This window comes from Hypanus sabinus, chromosome 6 (genome assembly GCF_030144855.1).
Source record: "Hypanus sabinus isolate sHypSab1 chromosome 6, sHypSab1.hap1, whole genome shotgun sequence".
Taxonomy (NCBI): Eukaryota; Metazoa; Chordata; class Chondrichthyes; order Myliobatiformes; family Dasyatidae; genus Hypanus; species Hypanus sabinus.
In genome coordinates this window covers 80405396-80424685 of record NC_082711.1, presented here as the reverse complement: position 1 = coordinate 80424685, position 19290 = coordinate 80405396, and the positions used below count along the sequence as shown (strand labels likewise).

General features: G+C 38.8%; 1 protein-coding gene across 1 annotated transcript in view; it reads right to left on the bottom strand.

Moving 5' to 3' along the window:
* Window positions 1–3076: 3076 nt before the first annotated feature.
* LOC132395615 (tyrosine-protein phosphatase non-receptor type 3-like) overlaps window positions 3077–19290 on the bottom strand; it is a 171479-nt gene continuing 155265 nt past the window's right edge. Inside the window, exon 27 of the mRNA XM_059972479.1 lies at window positions 3077–9320. Within this exon, the coding sequence (XP_059828462.1) occupies window positions 9231–9320 (90 nt within the window). The 3' untranslated portion in view covers window positions 3077–9230. The remainder of the gene's footprint in view (window positions 9321–19290) is intronic.

Below are 19290 nucleotides of genomic sequence, written 5' to 3'. Positions count from 1 at the left end.
CAGAACACAAGGAAGGCTCAGAATTTTTTGGATCCAGGAGATGACTAACCTAATGTGAGAATGGCTGTTCAAAATAACAGGAAGAATTTTCAGGGTGTGCACTAATCTTAAAACCATTTCTCAGCATTTAGAAATGGAAGGAGTGCAGTCTAACGAATAGGCTGATTCAAGAGCATAATGATTGAGGGGTAATACCTTTTCCTGAACCTGGTGGTGTGAGTTCTCAGACTCGTATACCTTCTTGCTGATGGCAGCAGTGAGAAGAGAGCATGACCTGTGTGGTGGGGGTCCCTAATGATAGATGCTGGTTTCCTGCAACAACACTCCATGTAGATGTACTCAATGGTGGAGAGTGTTTTACTCGTGATGGACTCGGCCTTGTCCGCAACTTTTTTTTTTGCTATCCATGACTCCTTGCCGTTTCCATACCAGGCTGTGATGCATCCAGTCAATATACTCTCCATCGCACATCTATAGACATTTGTCAAAGTTTGAGACATCATGCCAAATCTTTGCAAACTTCTAAGGAAGTAAAGATGTTGCCACGCTTTCTGACATCGAGTTATTGCACCACTCAGTAAGATTCTCAATCCCTCTCCTATATCTGATTCATCACCAGCTTTGATTCTGCCTATGACAGTGGTATCGTAAAAAAACTACAATATGGCATTGGAGCTATGCTCAGCCACACAGTCATAAGTGTTAATCAGGTAAGGCAGAGGGCCAAGCACACAGCCTTGTAGTGCACCTGTGCTGATGCAGACTGTGGAGGAGATGTTGCTGCCAAACTGAACTGACTGTAGTCTACAAGTGAGGAAATCAATGATCCAAATGCACAAGGAGTTATTGAGGCAAAGGTCTTAAAGCTTATTGATTACTTTTGAGGGGATGATAGTATTGAATACCAAGCTGTAGTTGATAATGAGCATCCTGATATATGCACCTTTGCTGTCCAGGTATTCCAGGGTTATGTGAAGAGCCAATAAGATGGCACCTGCTGTGGACTTGCTGTGCTGGTAGGCAAATTGGAGCGGATCCAACCTGATTCTCAGGCCAAAGTTGAAATCTTTCATCATCAACCTCTCAAAACACTTCATCACTGTAGCTGTATGTGCTACTGGATAATAGTCATTGGGGTAGGTTACCAAGTTCTTCTTGGGCAGCAGGATAAGTGATGCCTGCTTGAAGTTAGTGAATACCTCAGAATGTCGAAGCAAGAAGTTAACGATCTCAGTGAACACTCCAGCAAGTTGATCTGCACAGGTCTTAAGTACTTGGCTAGGTATCCCATCTGGGCTGGGTGCATTCCGTGAGTTTACCCTCCTGAAGCACGCTCTTGCATCGCCCTAGATTAAAATCACAGGGTCATCAAGGATTATGGGAGGTTGTAATGTTGCCTCCATGTTTTGACAGTCAACACAAGCATATACCGCATTGAGCTCACCAGGAAGGGAAGCCCTGTTGTCACCTGTTGCTTGATTTCACTTTGTAAGAGGTGCTAACATTCAAACTCTGACACACCAGTTGAACATTCTTCTCTAAGAGGACCACAACCCTGACATGGTTTGGAGGGTTGTGTGTGTCAATGACCCAGAGAGCAATGTTGGTAGGATCACCCATGCCAAACAGGTCAAAGGGTAGTGGCGACACTAAGAGAGTTCCATCAATCTTCCAGGTTCAGGGGTTCAGCTCAGGGCTAACAACCTGGACTGGTAATACAAAATTGTTATGAAAACAGCAATGAAGAATCAATCCTCTTTCATCTGTGTTCGATGGTATTCCTGAGTCTTCACTCAGGATTTGCATAACTGACAGTAGTTAAAATAGAAGAAGCTACTGCCATGATGAAGGAAGCCCTGAACGCCACCAGAGATGAAGGACTTTCATTGCTCTCCTAAATACAAGTGGCATAATGGGCAGTATTATCTCTAGGATTAGGCAGGATCTCTAAGATCCTGTTATACAAAATGGATTGTAGGTTTGAAGATAGTAGTAATGACAGTAGCATACAAAGATACAGTCATACTGAAACAGGGACAACAAAGCAGGAACAGCTACAATGATGCTTACATTAAACCCAGGAAGTATTCAAAATGAGATGCTGCAGCAAAAGAATGTTACACCCATTTTGTAATGTATGGATCTATTTATTTTAGAGCAATGACTTCTCTTAGCATTAGTTACGGACTGATAATTTACCTATGCACATTGATCTGCTGTCTACGCATGTGCATGGTCCCCTCTCTCTTCCCCTGCAATGTGAATACACCAGTTAAAGCCATCTCCTGTGTGCGTGCTTTTATTTTAATTAATATGTAGTTGTGCAGATATAACAAATTTGCGACGAGTATGAACCTGAAAGTCAGCAAGTATCACCAACTGCACCGACTGGGCTGCAGAAGGGTAAAAAGGATCAGCCATATTGAATAGCAGAGCAGAAATGGCCTAATTCTGCTCCTATGTCTTATGGACAGTTTCAGGGAGGTGAGAGAATATAGTTAATCAGGAGGGAGAAGGCAGGCACCAAGTCACAGATGTGATCAAAGGGATGCGCAAGTAAAGTGTACGGTACACAGTAAAAAATACAACTAGCAAAGTTAAAATAAAAATAATGTGATGATGAGCTTAGTTGGGAATGTTGACAAACTTGATAGTGCTAATCATTTCTGGTAATCGGATATTGAGAGGGTTGTACTGTAATGCAAACAATGTGGAGGAGGAAAAGAAAGCCTTCTATTGGTTAACCAGTCAACTATCCATGCCAATACACTTCCTCCACAACCACCTCTTATGCAACTCAGTAACTCCCGCAACTTCAGTAACTCCACACTCTTGGAGTGTCTGGAAAGTAAACAATTTCTTTATTATTCTTAATTTATTTTCCTTAAACATGAACTCTTAAGTCAAAGCTGCTTATTTCTGCCACAATTATACCTATGCTACTCATATCAAACATTTGTCATTATTTTTATTTCAACACTTCCTTTTTTAACATTGTCCTGTGGCTTCAGCAGAAGTGCAATTCAGCAGCAATTAATGTGAAATGTTTCAATAATTCCTCAAAAGGCACACTGTATTTAGGAATAAGCAAAACTTTATTGTACCAATTAAACACTATTTTCTTACAGCTTACTGACATAAGTCAACCAAAAATGAGACTTAAAATCTGATCATGCTGAAGCACGGTTCCCAACAACTTTAGATAAGTAATATTATGAATATTATTAATTTTGAATAAAGCTACAAAAATAAAACAAATCTTTTGCTTTATTACATTCATTTAGGTACATTCCTATCTCAATAATTTAAATGTAGAAAATATGAACACCAGGTTAGAATTTAATGATTTTTCAGTGTATTAAGATATTAGTTCAGAATTAAAAATTATTCACAATCACAATTTAATTACTTAATTCTCACAATGGCAGATAATCATACTGAACTTGAATGAATTATTGTGTTACAAAAATACTTGCATCACCAATGCACTCTCAGAAACTGAGCAGCATTCTGAATCTTAGTAGTCACGATAATGCAATAATCAAAAGACAGTATTTGCCATAATAAAGGAGAGAAAAAAAGCAGGTTATTTTGCCTTACATACAGATCAATAAAAATGTTATATTATAAAAAGTCAAAATGGCAAACTGACCATTCTTAAATATTAAAGAACAAATTGACTGGTCACATACAGTTTAAGCAATAAAGTGTTCATAGTACTGTTCAATGTTACATAAAGAATTCTGCAGCATAATTTTTAACTACAGACAGACCATTGTTGTATCTGAAATGAGAATACCAATAGTAAATTCCATCTCTCAGAATTAGACATACAACAAACAAAACAAAAATAAATAAAGGAGAATGATGCATGGTCATTGACCAAATTGAAAAATATGTGTCCATAGATTTTAGACACAAGTAGCTTGAAGGATTACCTTGATGCTTGATACATTCAACTAAATTTCAAAATAAGTTAAGTGACCAGTGCTATATTAATATTCATTAGCCTTAATATTAACCTTAATTTTAAAAAAACTGTTCTGGCAGACATTTCAGTGCATTTGATTTCCAAATCTTGAATAATTGAGAATAAGCAATACATTTTACAAGTTACTGGGCCTATTAATCCGAATTAGTAATATTGTAATGCATGTAATATAATCTATAAAATATATTGAATTATCTTAATCAATTTAGTTGCAGATAGGGGAGAAGTATCGATTTTATAAATAATAGTTGTAATTTATTTCCACAATTAATGTGAAATGCAGATGCTGTCACCACTCAAAACTTAGGAACTATAAAGTATTGGTACTTCACACTTAATTGAAAATAAGTAAACCCCAGCATGAAAGATTTGGCTCATTAATGCTCTGAACGAATGATAACTAACAGCTATTCTGAAAGAGGCATTTCTAATTTCCAACTCTCAATGGAAATTGTTTCCTGGATGTTGTAGTAAACACACTACATTTGTGTTCTCCTGTCACTGGATATGGAACATTATTACACTATATGTGGCTTCAAGGTAGAAATGCCCCCACTGTCCTTAGGTGAATGTGCACACCATATTTTGCAGATTCCTGTGGTGAGGGAGAGAGAGGGAGAAAATCCAAAAGGAGTAGTGGATACAGTCCAGTCCATCATGGGTAAAGCCCTCCCTGCCATTGACCATGTCTATATGAAACAGTGTCACAAGAAAGCAGCATCCATCTTTAGGGTCCCCCACCACCCAGCACATGCTCCTTTCTCGCTGCTACCATCAGGAAGAAGGTACAGGAGCCTCAGGATGTGGCATAGACAAAACTGATTAAGATCATAGCTAAACATGATGCAAGGCCAAAGCCTATGCTGAGCGGCTGTGGCAAGCATATCTGCTTCTCCTTATTCACAAGGCATGCTAAAAAAAACAAGGCATTTATCTTCTGGAACAGTGTTTCTCGCCTCCTTACACAATTGGATTTCCCAACCCCCCAGAAACCAGCACAAAAGCAATTACCTTTAAACAAGGCTCACAATTGCACCACAGGAATCTAATAAAAGTGTGTTAATGCAGTTTTCCACTGAAATGTTTTGCATCATAAAACTGTTATGTTTTGTACTGAACAGGGTTTATAAGATGGTAAAAGTAATAAACAGGATAGTAAAAATTATCCCTGCTGGTTGGGAAGTGTAAGAAACTTGCAGCATTATCTAAAAATCAGAGCCAGGTGTACACACGTGAAATTAGGAAACTTATTTCTGTATGCAGTATTAATACTTCAGGTTGAAGGGACTTCCATCAGCTGAAGGATCTTTGACTTGAAATATTTACTATTTCTCTTTCCATAGATGCTGTCTGATTTGGTTTTATTTCTGATTTTAAGCATCTGTGATATTTTTCTAGTTTTTTTCAGTAATTTGGTTACTATCACATAATGACATTTGGAATGAATTATTGTTATTGTTCCATGCAAGAAGCTTACACTTTGACTTTCAAAAGAAAATAACTCTAAGTCAAGTTCATTGTCATATGCACATGTATGTACAGATGCAATGAAAGGTGCTATTGACATGGCCAGAATTTTATCAGGAGAAAACACAACCAAAGAACAAACATTCTTAAAAAAGGAAGAGATCGGTAAAGAGTGGAAGCAATTATTGCAAATCTAGAAGACACATTAGAAGGATGCTTCTAGCAAGCAGAGGCATTTTCTTTTCAGTCTCCAGCACTGAAAGACACACTTCTTGGTTAAAGCATGCAAAATGACAAAAAATCCCTTGGGATACTTTAGCATTTTGCCCACTGGTTTAACACCTAAGTTGATGTGGTCTTTCATTGATTTGATTATGGTTATTATCCTACTATGGATTGAGTGGGGGGAGGGGAGAGAGGAGGACAAAAACACATTCTTGGCTGCATGCTTGGTGAGACTATCAAAGGATTTTTGAAAATCTTAGCTATCTGAACTCTCTCAGTTTGGTTCTTCCAGTCCCCTTCCTAAAGTCCTATGGGATTAAACCTGAAATACTAATCATGACTGCCAATCTACAAATATCAGAGGGCTTTGGATATTTCCTTGATATATCCGATCTGGACGAGGTGTTCACCTCACTTCTCTGTCATCTTCATGTGATGAACCTGCCATCAAATGAAGTTAATCGGCTCATGAAACTTTTCTGTAATTAGGCACTTTGATCTTCACTTTTCCCACTAGCTTTAATTGACTTCTGGTTTAGCATGAAAACAATGTAGCTTCCTCTATCAATATCATTCTTATTTATGTGAAGAAGGATTCAGCAGCAGAATCTTGGTACAAGAGGGTACAGACTCAGAACTGAAGGTCACCCTTTAAAACAGAGATGTGGAGGAATTTCTTTAGTGACAAGTGGTGAAACTATGGAATTCACTGCCACAGATGGCTGTGGAGGCCAAGTCATAGAGTAAATTTAAAGTGGAGTTTGATAGTTTCTTGATTAGTAAGGGTGTTAAAGTTTGTGGGCAGAAGGCAGGAGAATGGGGTTGAGAGAAAAATTAATCAGTCATGATCAAACGGTGGAGAAAACTTGATGGGTTGAATAGCATGATTCTGTTCCCATGTCTTATGGTCTTAAACCAGGCACAAGAGTCAACATTCACTACTTGTCCAAGAATGTTCTGGTACAAGAGACATATATGTTCATTTTCTCCAACACATCATTATTAAATCGATTATGACACTGCATATTTGCTATTCTCAAGTTTTGACTAATTTCAATCCCAGTTTAAAAAGTCAGTTTAAATAGATTAGCATAGCAGAAGTATCAGTGAACAAAAACGCTTGCGTTATTCCATTATAGTTAAATAACTACATCTCAGTACCACAGTATACTTACATTTACTTTTGATTATGATATTGACAGTGGACACTGTCAAATGATTTTCAAAATAAATTGCAACTTGGGTATTTAAGAAACAATTTATACAGGTTATTCAGTATTATTTTAATAGGTGTTTGACTAGTGTTATTTTAAACAAATAAAAACTATTTAAATTCCCTTAGATTGAAACCTAAGGATCATAACCAGATATTGCAGCATGACTGTGATATGCTGATTGCATATTCTTTGGATCACAAAGATTAAGAGTTGAAACATGGTCATACAATGCAAGCTTGATGTATAATGAGCAACTACATTAAAGAATGATTGGCCTTCACAATTTCCCCATGAGATTTTTTTCTTAATATGAGGGACATGCGGGCATGTTATGCAGAATGTGTGGAGACATTTGTGGGCTATCCCCAGCATACTCCTAATAAATGTTTAGGTAGCCTCCAACCTGATTGCATGAAAATCAGTTTCTCCTTTCAGTAAAAAAAATTCTCTCCCCCTTCCCTCTTCTATTCTCCATTTTGGCCTCTTACCTCTTCTCCTCACCTGTCTATCACTTTCTTATGATGCCCCTCCTTCTTCTCTATCTCCTATGGTCCACTCTCCTCTCCTATCAGCTTCCTTCTTCTCCAACCCTTTACCTTTCACATTCACCTATTACCTTCTTGCTATTCATCTTCCTCTTTCCTACTTTTTCATTCTGGCATCTTCCCCCTTCCTTTCCAGTCATGAAGAAGGGTCTTGGCCCAAAATGCCAACTGTTTATTCATTTCCATAGATGGTGCCTGACCTGCTGAGTTTTTCCAGCATTTTGTGTGATCGCTCCACATTCCTAGGGAAGTTAATTGTAATGCAAATGATGCAATTCTAAGTTTTGATATATATGCAATAAATAAATATGAACCTGAAATCTGAATCTGATATTCATTTTCTTAATATGAAGGACAATTATGACATATAAGTTCATAGATACAACATACTGCACATTCATTATAATATTAGTAGGAGGAACATTGAATTCAGAAAATGACTTGCCAAAGAAAGCATGGATTTACATAATCTTATCTCTGAAGTTTTGGGATTAGGATTCCACCATTACCAAGGCCCCAAACTATTTCAGCAAGTAGATGATGATAGGAAAGGATGCTTCCATAATGGTTTGGCTCATAGAGCTAGAAGTGGACAGCATTTTCATTTGATGGTCACTAGATATCCTGTGTGGGATAGTAATGGAAAAATCAGATTAAAATGGCTGCAGGTCACAATACCCAACTGATTGCTCTTTACCACTGTTACCCAAGACAATTTCAGAAGATTTATGGAGGAGATTCAAAGCTACCTTCAAGGGTCAAAGTTAGAAAGAGTTATGTTATTCATTACAAATCAAGCTTGCTCCTCAGTTTATCAATACAAAAAAGGCTTGATGAAAAATTTGCAGGCGAGTAATGAATGACAGTAGACAAATTGACAACAAAGCAACTCATGGAGCTCCAAGAATCTCTGAAATTCAACAATGATGAATTATAGCGCTTGGACCATCTTTAGCCGTAACTGCTGCATGGAAGTTCAGTCCCAGATTGTTCCAAAGGCCCTCACAACCATTAATGCCAGTACTTAACAAACTTGATTCAGTCATACTGTGTACTATTAATAACTGGCTGAAGGACACTGAATATAGCAATGGGTCTAGGACTCACAATGCCATAGATGCAGTGTTGAAGACTGGGTGCCAAATTAGCTGCAACTTTACTAAAATCTTTAGTAGTGTTGCAACACCAGCATCTGCTTAAATATATGGAAACCTGCTCAAAATATACTTGGTTTGCAAAAAGGAAGACAAATAAAATATAACTGATTAGCAACACATCACTGTACTCATATGATTAGTAAGATGATGAAAAGTATTATTGACAAAGCTACATTTGACAATAATCTGCTTACCAATGTTTAGTCTGGGTCCACCTGGCTCCAGTACTCAGTCTTGATTCAAGAGCATAATTCCTGAAGCAAAGTGGTGAAGAACTGCTCTGATCAAAAATTCTTGATTGATTAAATTAAAATATTAACAGCTTTAACAAGACATACAGTATTTCCTCTATTTTTAATCTTTAGCTGAGCTAATTGCTGTTTGGATTAAACTTAATTGCAGTCATCTTTTCAATTTCATGATGCAGTGAGTTCCTTTGAATAAAAAAAATGTTATATATAGTATGTACTAAAAGATAGCATTTTTTTAAAACAAAAATATTCCTTATTGAAACTTGGTGAAGTGCCAGGCCTGCTTAATCATCCAGTTCGTTTCCTCTTAGATTCTGAAGAGGGCCAAGAATCGAATGATGTTTGCGCTCTTATTTTCACATTTTCCAGCAACAGTTCTAACTTGCTTTGTGGCATGCTTCCAATGGTCGAATTAAACCTTCCTCATATACACGCAGGATGGCTTCACATACAAATTTGTATTGACTCTGGAAGAAATTAAATGTTGTGTTGATTAAAGCAAAAAATAAAATAAATTATCACATTAACACCATATTATAGTAAGGATGTGATGAATCTCGAGAGGGCGCAGATAAGATTCACAAGGCTGTTTCCAAGACTGGAGGGCTTAAGTCTTAAGAACAGATTGGATAAGCTAAGGCTGATTTCCCTGCAGTGACCTCAGCTGTTTTTCTAAGTTCTGAGAAACTTAGGTAAGGTAAATGGTCAATTTTTTTTTCCTATGGTAGGGAAGTCTAGAGGGTATAGATCTTAAACTGAGAGGAAAAAAATCTAAAACGATACTGAGAAACAAGTTTTTTCCACACAGAGGGTGCTGAGTATGCGAACAATTTTTGCCAGAGGAAGTGATTGAGGTAGGTAAAATTAGCATATTTAGAAGTCAAAAGGTACGCTTATAGAAAAGTTTTATAAGCATAAGGGCCAGGATAATGCAAACACGAGGAAATATGCAGATGCTGGAAATTCAAGCAACACACACAAAATGCTGGTGGAACACAGCAGGCCAGGCAGCATCTATAGGGAGAAGTGGCCTGACGAAGGGTCTTGGCCTGAAACGTTGACAGCGCTTCTCCCTATAGATGCTGCCTGGCCTGCTGGGTTCCACCAGCATTTTGTGTGGGCCAGGATAATATCTTGTTTGGCACAGACAGCTTCTACGGAGTGAGTGTTACTATTCCAGGTCAATCACTTTTCAACCTGAAGTGTTATTTTTTTTATCTTCTGTGAAGAATACTACCTGATCTGTTGGATTTTCCAGCATTTTGCTTTATTTCATATTTTTAGTATAAGTAGTTTTATTTTTGGTTTTCAATCCAAGAAGTGATACCCCTTTTGACATTACAGTTTCAAAGTCTGAGTATATACTTGAGGTTAACACATCAGTACAGCACACCTGTGCTTTGGGAAAATAAAGGCCTAAAACCTAATGCAATTCTGAGTAGCTACATGGAGAAGACTGATGCTTATCACTAAAACGGTGAACTGAATTGCCCACTGGCTTTGCTAATTACGTCAACTTTCAATAACAACATGTGGAAGATCAAAACCAGACTTGTTTGGACATTTAATAATCAAACAACAATAAATAGCATTGTAATCCTGTTCAATTATGAAGAATAGCCCAAAAGTTTTAACTACCGACTACACATGAACCAATGAGTAGTAAGTAACAATTTCTTCTGAATATTTTGCTGTGATAGTTTTATGTCTGCAGATTTTCTTGGTGAAATCAGAATAAAACTGATGAGTGATCAGGAGACCTTTGCAATCACTACTAAAGATGGCAATGCACACAGAGATTTCCAAAGGTCAAAATGGCTGCAACAACAATTACTAGTTGTGGGAAAAAGTGAATGTGAAAAAATTACACATCATTCTAAGTCATTACTAAAATATTGCAGACCGATGAAGTCACGTAACCCAGTGATCAAACTGGTAATTAGTGATTCTTTGGACCACCTCATTACCTGGAAGGGACAAAATAAAAATGGATGATTTAAATTTTGTGACTATACAACTGACATAGAGTTCATCTGTAGAAATTACCTTAAACATTCAAGAATTATCCCTTGTGAGCCAGGAATGCTTGGCATGGATGTGTATGATAAATAGCTGAGGAATTATGAGGGTGAAAAAATGAGCAAGTATTTTGTGTATTTTGGGAGACCATGCATGGAAAGCATCGGAGAACAAAGTTTTAGAGGTGATTTAGGAGACAATAGGCTAGTGTTAAGAGTGGAGATCTGTGGCTTTTGTTATTCATTTAATATTTCAGTAATATTTGAGGAATATTGTAAATATATTGTTTGATTAAGCATTCTGTGTTTACATAATTCATTTTGGGTTACATGTAAGAAGTACTTGAACAGCAAATGATATTACTGTACCATGTCCTATATTAGCACCACACTAAGTAAAACAAAGTAGAAAAATTATTCCCAACTCCAGTATTTTTCTTTTGATTAACTTCTGGATTTACAAAACATAACAATTAGATTTAAAACAAACCTGAGACAACTACTTAACTGTTGAAGTGCATCACATTTTTTCTTTGAAAAGTAAGAGAAAAAAAGTACACCACGTGCTTCTTCAGAAGGGGACAGAGATGGCCCAGTTTAAAAAAGGCAGAAAGTGTACCAAATTCTCAGGTTCATAAACTGTGAGTACCGGGTGATTACAAACATTATAAAAGCAGAAATGGCTGGCTACATGAGAAAGGTAAATGTTTCGATTTTATAACAGACAATTGGGTGATGTACGTTGGATGTATTGAGCAGTATTTTGAAGCAAACAAAATAGCCAATGAAAAGCAAGTGCCAGTGTTACCTGAGTGCAACAGGTACAAAAGCACAGTTTGCTTAGAAGAGTAACTGCCCCAACAAAACCTGCTGAAATGAGCTTTGCTGATATTGAATACTCTTATGGGAATCCTGTAGTCGATCAAGAGAATCCTGATGTATGCACCTTTGCTATCCAGATGTTCCAGGGTTGAGTGAAGAGCCGATGCTATGGCATCTGCTGTGGACCTGTAGCTCCAGTAGGCAAGTTGGAGTGGATCCAAGTCACTTCTCAGGCAAGAGTTGGTATGTATCATCACCAACCTCTTAAAACACTTCATCGCTGTGGATGTAAGCACTACTGGTTGCTAGCCATTGAGACAGGTTAACTAACATGTTCTTCTTTGGCACTGACATAACTGAAACCTGCTTGAAGTAGGTTGGTACCACAAGTTGCTGAAGCGAGAGCTTAAAGATCTCCGTGAACACTCCAGACAGTTGATTGGTGCAATTCTTTAGTACTTGGCCAGGTACCCCATCTGGGCTGGATGCTTTTCACAGGTTCACCCTTCTGAAGACTGCTCGCATATTGGCTTCAGAGACTGAAATCATGGGATCATAGGGGGATGTGGGAGTTTATGATCATTCCTCCGTTTTGATGGTCAAAGCGAGCATAGAAGGCATTGAGCTCATCAGAAAGTGAATTCCTGCTGTCTCCTATATCGACTTAGCTCTATAAGACGATAGACAAAGGAGCCACCTATTCCGCCTGGTATTTCCTCAAAGAATTGCAAGAAGTGAGTGGATGTTGCTTACTTGAATTTTCAGAAGGCCTTTGACAAGGTGCCATACATGAAGCTGCTAAACAAGTTGAGAGCCCATGGTATTACAGGAAAATTTCTAGCATGGATCAAAGAATGACTTACTGGCAGGAGGTAAAGAGTAGGAATAAAGGCATCCTTTTCTGGTTGACTGCCATTGACCAGTGGTGTTCTGCAGGTGTTAGTGTCTGGACTGCTCCTTTTCTTGTTACTGTATATGTCAATGGTTTTGGATGGCAGAACTGATGGCTTTGTGGCCAAGTTTGCTAACAATCCAAAGACAGGGGAAGGGGCAGGTAATGCTGATGAAGCTGAGAGTCTGGAGAAGAACTTCGACAGATTAAGAAAATGGGCAGGGAAGTCTAGAGAAATGCATGGTCTTGTACTTTGGTGGAAGGAATAAGGGTGTAGACTACATCCTAATCGGGGAGCAAACTTAGAAATCAGGGACGCAAAGGACTTTGAAATTCCTTGTGTAGGATTTCCTAAAGATTAAGTTGCAAGTTGAGTCAGTGGTAAGGAAGGCAAATGCAATAGTAAGCATTCATTTCAAGAGGACAAGCATAAAAAAGCAAAGACGTAATGCTGAGGTTTCCTTGACATTGGTTAGACTGCTCTTGGGAGTATCGAGAGCAATTTTGGGCTCATTATTTAATAAAGGATGCGCTGGCATTGGAGATAGTCCAGAGGAAGTTCACAAAGAATGATCCCAGGAATGAAAGGGTTAGTACATGAGCAGTGTTTGATGGCTATCAGCCTGTACTTGCTGGAGTTTAGATGAATGAGGGGGAGCTCATTGAAACCTACCAAATATTGAAAGGCCTAAACAGAATGGATGTGGAGAGGATGTTTCCTATAGCGGGAAAGTCTAGGACCAGAGAGCCTAGAATACAAGATGTGTCCCTTTAGAACAAAGACAAACAGGGATTTCTTTAGCCAGAAAGTGGTGAGAATGTGGATTTCATTGCCACTGACAGCTGTGAAGACCAAGTCATTGGGTATATTTAAAGCAGAAGTTGATATGTTCTTGATTATCAGGATCAGGTTTATTATCACCGGTATGTGTGAAATTTGTTAACTTAGCAGCAGCAGTTCAATGCAATACATATATAGAAGAAAAAAATAAAATAATTATAATAAATAAGTAAATCAATAACAGTATACATATATTAAAATACAACAAAAAACAAAAATATATTAAAAAACTGAAGTAGTGTTCAAGGGTTCAATGTCCATTTAGGAATTGGATGGCAGAGGGGAAGAAGCTGTTCCTGAATTGCTAACTGTGTGCCTTCAGGTTTCTGTACCTCTTACCTGATGGTAACAGTGAGAAAAGGGCATGCCCTGTGTGCTGGAGGTCCTTAACAATGGATGCTGCCTTTATGAGACATTGCTCCCTGAAGATGTCCTGGGTACTTCGTAGACTAGTACCCAAGATGGAGCTGATTAAATTTACAACCCTTTGAAACTTCTTTCTGCCCTGTGCAGCAGCCCACCAACCACCACCCCCCCTCCCATTACAGACAGCGATGCAGCCTGTCAGAATGCTCTCCACAGGATATCTACAGAAGTTTTTGATTGTATTTGTTAACATACCAAATCTCTTCAAACTCCTAATGAAGTATAGTTGCTGTCTTGCATTCTTTATAACTGCATCAATACGTTGGGACCAGGTTAGATCCTCAGAGATCTTGACACCCAGGAACTTGAAACTGCTCACACTTTCCACTTCTGATCCCTCTATTAGGATTGGTATGTGTTCCTTCGTCTTATCCCTCTGGAGTCCACAATCAGTTGTTTCGTCTTACTGATGTTGAGTGTCAGGTTGTTGCTGCGACACCACTCCACAGTTTGGCATATCTTGCTTCTATATACCCTCTTTGTCACGATCTGAGATTCTACCAATAATGATTGTATCATCTGCAAATTTGTAGATGGTATTTGAACTATGCCTAGCCACACAATCATGGGTATACAGAGAGAAGAGCAGTGGACTAAGCGCACACCCCTGAGGTGCACTAGTGTTGATTGTCAGTGAGGAGGAGATGTTATCACCAATCCACACAGATTGAGGTCTTCTGGTTAGGAAGTCGAGGATCCAATTGCAGAGGGAGGTACAGAGGCCTAGGTTCTGTAACTTCTCAAACAGGATTGTGGGAATGATGGTATTAAATGCTGAGCTGTAGTCAATGAACAGCATCCTGACATAGGTGTGTTTGTGTTGTTCAGGTGGTTTAAAGCTGTGTGAAGAGCCATTGAGATTGCATCTGCCATTAACCTATTGTGGCGATAGGCAAATTGCAAATGGGTCCAGGTCTTTGCTGAGGCAGGAGTTCAACCTAGTCATGACCAACCTCTCAAAGCATTTTATCACTGTAGATGTGAGTGCTACTGGGCGATAGTCATTAAGACAGCTCACTTTATTCTTCTTAGGCACTGGTATAATTGTTACCTTTCTGAAGCAAGTGGGAACTTTGACCCGCAGCAGTGAGAGGTTGAAAATGTCCATGAATACTCCTGCTAGTTAGTTGGCACAGGTTTTCAGAGCCTTACCAGGTACTCCATCGGGACCTTCCGCCTTGCGAGGGTTCGCTCACTTTAAAGACAGCCTAACACTGGCCTCTGAGACAGAGATCACAGGGTCATTAGGAAAAGCAGGGATCTGCACAGCTGTAATTGTATTCTCCTGGTTCATCTATGGGTTTTGGTTCAGGAATGTACAGTAAGTTTTTGTGTGCACACACTCATCCACAAAGGTTTTAATGAAGTCAGTAACAACTGCAGCATACTCATCCAGGTTCGAAGATGAATCCCTGAATACAGTCCAGTCCACCAATTCAAAGCAGTCCTGTAAGTGCTCCTGTGCTTCCCTTGTCCATAATTTCTTGGTTCTCACTGTTGGTGCTGCAATCTTCAGTCTCTGCCTATACTCAGGGAGCAGAAGTATAGCCAGGTGATCAGACTTTCTGAAGTGAGGGCGTGGAATAGCATGGTAGGCATTCTTGATGGCGGTGTAACAATGATCCAGTATGTTGTTTCCTCTGGTATTGCAAGCGATCTGATGGTAGTTGCTTAGTGAATTTTTCAGACTGGCCTGGTTAAAATCTCTAGAATGATGGTGAAGGCGTTAGGGTGTGCTGTTAAGGTAACAAAGGTTACAGGCAGAAGGCAGGAAAATGGGGTTGAGAGGGATAATAAATCAGCCATGATGGAATGGTGGAGTAGACTTGATGGACCAACTCTTTTCCTATATCTTATAGTCTTTGGATCTAGGGGCTTTGGTGTGAAGAGCTGGAGTAACTAGCCCATGCAACTAGACTGAGCAGCTTTTTAGGAGAAAAAGGCCTCACTACGAAGGCACAGGGAAGAAAGTGAGGTTTCAGGTCCAGCCACGCTGAGAGGAAGCAATTTGCGTGGAGAAATATTGATGCTTTGCTTCAGGATGCTATGGTGAGCAGAAGCTAAGGTGAGGTTCAGATAAGGTCTCTGTCTTTCTTACTGCATAGGTACAGCAGTGCAGATAAGGCAGTGTAAAATCCTCTTGCAGGATGTGGGAAATCAGGGAGACCTGCAGTGATCCTGATGGTGACACCTGCGAGAAGAGCATCAAGCTACATCTCCTTACATATTACATTAAAAAAACAGAGATAGATGAACCATGGATCATTTGAGAGGCTGAGGGGTTGACAGACAGGAGTTACAGGAGGCAGTCACACTTGTGTTGCAGGATGCAGGTAACCAGACAAACAATCAAGATAGGAAAGTGAATAGGCAGTTACTGCAGGGTATTCTTCTGGCATTCCCCTCAATAACAAGTGTACTATTTTGGATACTGTTTAGGGGGCAGGGATGTGGAAATGATCTACCAGGAGAAAGCTACAGTAGCCAGGTGTCTGGCAGTAAGCCTGGCTCTGTTCACCAGAAAGCAAGAAGAGGAAAACGATAATGATAGGGGATTCACTGATTAGGGGAACAGTTAAAAATTTCTGTGGATGCGAATAAGACTCCCATATGGTATGTTGCCTCCCAGGTGCCAGGGTCAGTGACATCTTGGATGGAATTCACAGCATCCTAAAGGGGAAGAGTGAGGAGCCAGAAGCGGTGCTGTACAATGGTACCAATGACATAGGTAAGAAAGGGGATGGGGCCCTAAAGAGTGAATACAGGGAAATCAGGAAGGAAGCTAAAAAGATTGACATCAAGGGTAGTCATCTTTGGATTGCTGCCTGTGGCACGTGCCAGTGAGGGTATGAAGAGGAAGATATGGCAAATGAATGTGTGGCTAAACAGTTGGTGCTGGGGGAAAGGTTTCAGATTTGTGGATCACTGGAATCTCTTCTTTAGAAAGTGTGAGTTGTATAAAAGTGATGGGTTACACTTGAACTCAAGAACGACTTACATTGTTGTGGGAACTGTTCGGGAGAGCTTAAACTAGTCTGGAAGGAGATGGGAACCAGAGCATTAGGTTAGATGATGGAGCAGTTAGTGTAAAGTAGATACTACGTGCAGAGAAGGATGGGCAGTGGATAGGGTATAATCGCAGTTAGCTGGATGGATTGAAATGTTTAATGTGAGATATATTAAGAATAATAGGGATGAATTTAAAGTGTGGATCAGTAGATGGAATTATAAGGTTGATGCCATTACAGATACTTGGCTATCAAAATGGCAGGATTAGCTGCTTGATGTTCTAGGGTTTAGATGTTTCAGAAGGGATAAGGAAGGAGGTAAAAGAGGGGGAAAGAGTAGCTTTGCCAAAGAAAAGATGTCATGGAAGGATCATCTACTGTGCCAGTGTGGGAGAAGTTACTTCAGGTTAAGGAATAAAACACTAACTAGTAAGAGTGATTTGCTTTGAAGAGTACAGAAAATTGCAGATGCTGGATATCTGAAATTAAAACAAAAAATGTTGTAAATATTATATAGGTTAGGTTACATTTGTGGTGAAGGAAAAGATTTAATGTTTCAAGTTGTTGAAAATTTTTCAAATGAAGGAAAAGCTAGAATACAGGCTTATTTTAAAGAAGCATGTGGAGAACAAATATCAGTAATTGACCAGAAGAAAAGGGCTATCACATTGACAGCTGGGAAGGTGGAAGCCTATTAATGGCGTTTAGGCAGCTTGGATGAGGGGTAAATGGAAAGAGATGGATGAGAAAAAAGGAAATAAAAAGTGCTTATAATGTGAAATACAGAACATAATTACTGAAAATCAGAAATGAAAGAATGCTAGAAAGGCCAGTTCTAGTTACTCTATAACTAGGAATGTAGTTATTCTATTGTAAGCATGTTTAACTTGTGTCTAAATCAGCAAGAGATTGAATAGCAAAGCTCTGCCAATGTTAGAAATACTGAAAACATTTAGCAGACTGTACCAAATCAATAGGGAATGGAGCTGCAATGGTTAACTGTGAGTTGGCAGTATTATGGCTGAGTTCTTGTCTGTGGAAGATGAATGGAGGCTGTAATAGTCAAATCTAGAGGTTATAAAGTGAGGGGTGCCTGTGAACAGGATAATCAAGGATGGTAACGAAAGTGGAAGTGGTCTACTTGCTGTGTTGGCGTACATTTGGAAAAAGATATTGCATTTCCAGATGAGATTGCTGAGGGCCAGCAAGTAGACGAAAATCAGAAATAAGTCAAAGAATAAGTTAAGAGACTCTGGAGGTACATAAGCAGGAAAAGAGACCATTGCAGAGGATATGCTGAGTATGATTGCAACGTGGATCCATTGAACATAAAACTGCAGATAGAAGAAGATAGTTTGGTTAATCAAAGCCAAAGTTATAGAAACATTTTGTTTTGACCTCCACTAAGATATATTATAGTTATGACTGATGAAATCCAACCAACTAATTAGTTTGGAAATTTGGAAAGAAGAATTTAATATTAAATAATTTTCAGGTTAACCCCTAGTAGGGTAGGGTAATGTGGTAAACAATATTGGTGGATTGCAAAATATGGATAGGCATGATTTGGTGGATGCACGAGATATCCAAATTTAAAGATACCTCCATCTAATATAACATGCATGATGCCTTATCTTCTGACCTGAAAGCTATAATGTTTTTTCAAATGTGATATTAGTCTAGATTCCAGATTAAACATGAGGTTTGTGACCTAATTACCGACATGCTTTTGTGACATTTTGCTCCCTTTTCAAGGACTTGTATAAAAATAGGAAAAACATTCACGACAAAAACGTAGTTTTATCAATTCTGGTATGCCAGAGCAAGCGCTTCACTTCAAGAGAAATTGTAAAAGTCTTAAATTCATCTACCAACATTGAAATCTAGTTTTAGGGAAAATTTTTGAAGCTGTAAACTACTTCTTAGGAATCCTTCAATATTTGACATAACTAAGGAACTACTTTCTTTTTTAGGTGTTCAAAGTGTTTATGTGCTAAAAATTACCCACCATCATAATTATAAAAGGATGGAAAAATGTAAAATAATCTGGCAGCAAAACAAACAAGCCTAACATTGCTGTCATCTGGATCTCTTTTAATACTGGCACTTCATCTGTAAAGTAACTTCGAGGGAGTCAGTTTGACCAATTGAGCCAAGGTTTGAAGATCGTCAACCTACTTTCTGATCAGTTGTCATGTTTTACCACCAATAGTAAATTAAGATCCTGAAATGGGACAGAATCAATCAAAAAGAAAGCATGCTGCCATCTTTACTTTCTGTGGAGACTTGACACGTCACTGAACACACTAACAAATTTCTACAGATGCAGCATCAAAACTATCCTGAGTGGTTGCATCATGGTCTGGTATGGAGATTTGTATGTACAGGAATGCAAGAAGCTATAGAGAGTAACTGACACTGCCAATACAT